Raw genomic sequence first — 1890 nt, forward strand, 5'->3', positions numbered from 1 at the left:
GCAGCTATAGGTACATTACACATATATGATCATAGTATTTAAGATACACATATATGTGCATAGCATCTTTCATGTCATTTTCATATATGTGTGGCTATATGTCTGGCATACTTTGCAGAGCTGTTCTCCCTGCAGATCTTAGGATTATAGAAATATGTATTAAAGACTATACAAATATCTATAACATAGAGAGAGAACAGATAGATCTGTCATCCAGTTGCCTTTTTTTTTCCAGTTCCTACCCCGCGTTTAAAAGGAACCCCCACTTTATCTATTTTACCTTGGGGTTTCAAATCGTGAGGCGGGGGCGGGATATTATTAGGAATCTGAAGAAAAGATTCAGGGAAAAAAAACGCCAATAACACTTTAATATAGTTTTGTGAAAATCTGGCTGTTCGCTACCAGAATACACATTTATAAGCCATAAATAAAGCATACAGAAACGATAAATTAATCAGATCCAAGTAGTTTACTCTCCCGGTAACATCAAACGTTTGTATCAATTACAACAATCTAGCCTGACTTTTTTTTTTTTTCCATTTTTCTCTTTTTTTTTCTTTTTTGATTTTTTTGGTTTTTTTTTTTTTTTTTTTTTTTTTTACAGCATTCAAAGACTTTTGGTCCTCGGTTTAAAAATTGAACATGGTTTCACACGGAATAAGTTTTCCAGTCCACTTCCACACAAAAAAATAGATATATTTAGAACTCCCTGCAACGACGACCACCAAAAAAAAAAGGTTGCCTCCCCTCCCCCTCAAAATAATAATAATTATTATTAATAATAAAACCCAACGAAGCAAATAAACCAAGACAAAATCCCCCCCACCTCCCTCTCCCTCCCCCCCAAATTCAAATTGTTGCTTAAAGTGGTTGGGCGTCTATGGGCCCCATCCAAAGCCAGGCGGATTTGGGGTCAGGCTGGCTGGGTGGGAAGTTGTCCTCCTTGCGGGCGGATGTGTAGCACACAGAACTAGCAAGTCCCAAATTACACAACATCTGGAGCCAACGAAAATCATTACCATCATCAGGATCAAAGTCCGGGCCTCCCTTGCATGGGGAGGAGGGGATGGAATAAGGGAGGGGGAGGGCTGGTGGCAAGAGGGAGCCCGCCTTAGGAGGAGTTCATGATGGGTCGGGAATACACACCTTGGTAGTAAGAAGTATCTCCAGCCAGTGGGGAGGACTCTAGGCCACTTTTGTTCGTTACAGCGCCCATGGCCAGGCTGCCGGGCATGGGCGAGCCGTAGCCGGAGTAGTGCATCACCTGTTCGTATGCCTTGAGGTCCATTTTGTGGTGGTGGGGGTGATGGTGGGGGTGGTGGTGGGGGTGCTGCTGCTCCGTGGACGACATCAGGTTGTTGATGGAGAAGGGGTGGTTGAAGGCGTAGTGGTGCTCGGGCTTGAGGTGCGCCTCGTGCGCCAGCCCCGGGTGGTGCTGAGCCAGCAGGTGATGCTGCTGCTGCTGCTGCTGCTGGGCGGGCGAAGGTGCCTGGCCGGCGGGGCTCAGCGCCGGGTTGCCCTTCAGGTCGGCCAGGGCGCGCTTGTGCTCCTGGCAGGGCGGGGGGCTGGAGTGCGGCGCAGGTAGCAGCCGTTCTCGAACATGTTGCCCGAGTCGGGGTGCAGGGTCCAGAAGGAGCCCTTGCCCGGCTTGTCCGGGGAGCGCGGCACCTTGAGGAAGCAGTCGTTGAAGGAGAGCGAGTGGCGGATGGAGTTCTGCCAGCGCTGCTGGGTCTGGCGGTAGAAGGGGAAGAGGTCCATGATCCACTGGTATATCTCGCTCAGCGTCAGCATCTTGTTGGGCGACTGCTGGATGGCCATGGTGATGAGCGAGATGTAGGAGTCGGGCGGCTTGGCGTGCGTGTAGCTGCGCCGGTACGTCTTGGGGTCGAG

General features: G+C 49.5%; 1 protein-coding gene across 1 annotated transcript in view; it reads right to left on the reverse strand.

Annotated features, from left to right (window-relative positions):
* Positions 1–865: 865 nt before the first annotated feature.
* The window catches only part of FOXA2 (forkhead box A2), a 3226-nt gene continuing 2201 nt past the window's right edge, over positions 866–1890 (reverse strand). Inside the window, 2 exon segments of the mRNA XM_025202314.1 lie at positions 866–1578; positions 1581–1878. Of these exon segments, the coding sequence (XP_025058099.1) occupies positions 1112–1578; positions 1581–1878 (765 nt within the window). The 3' untranslated portion in view covers positions 866–1111.

The sequence above is a fragment of the Alligator sinensis genome, unplaced genomic scaffold (genome assembly GCF_000455745.1).
Source record: "Alligator sinensis unplaced genomic scaffold, ASM45574v1 scaffold140_1, whole genome shotgun sequence".
NCBI classification, from domain to species: Eukaryota; Metazoa; Chordata; order Crocodylia; family Alligatoridae; genus Alligator; species Alligator sinensis.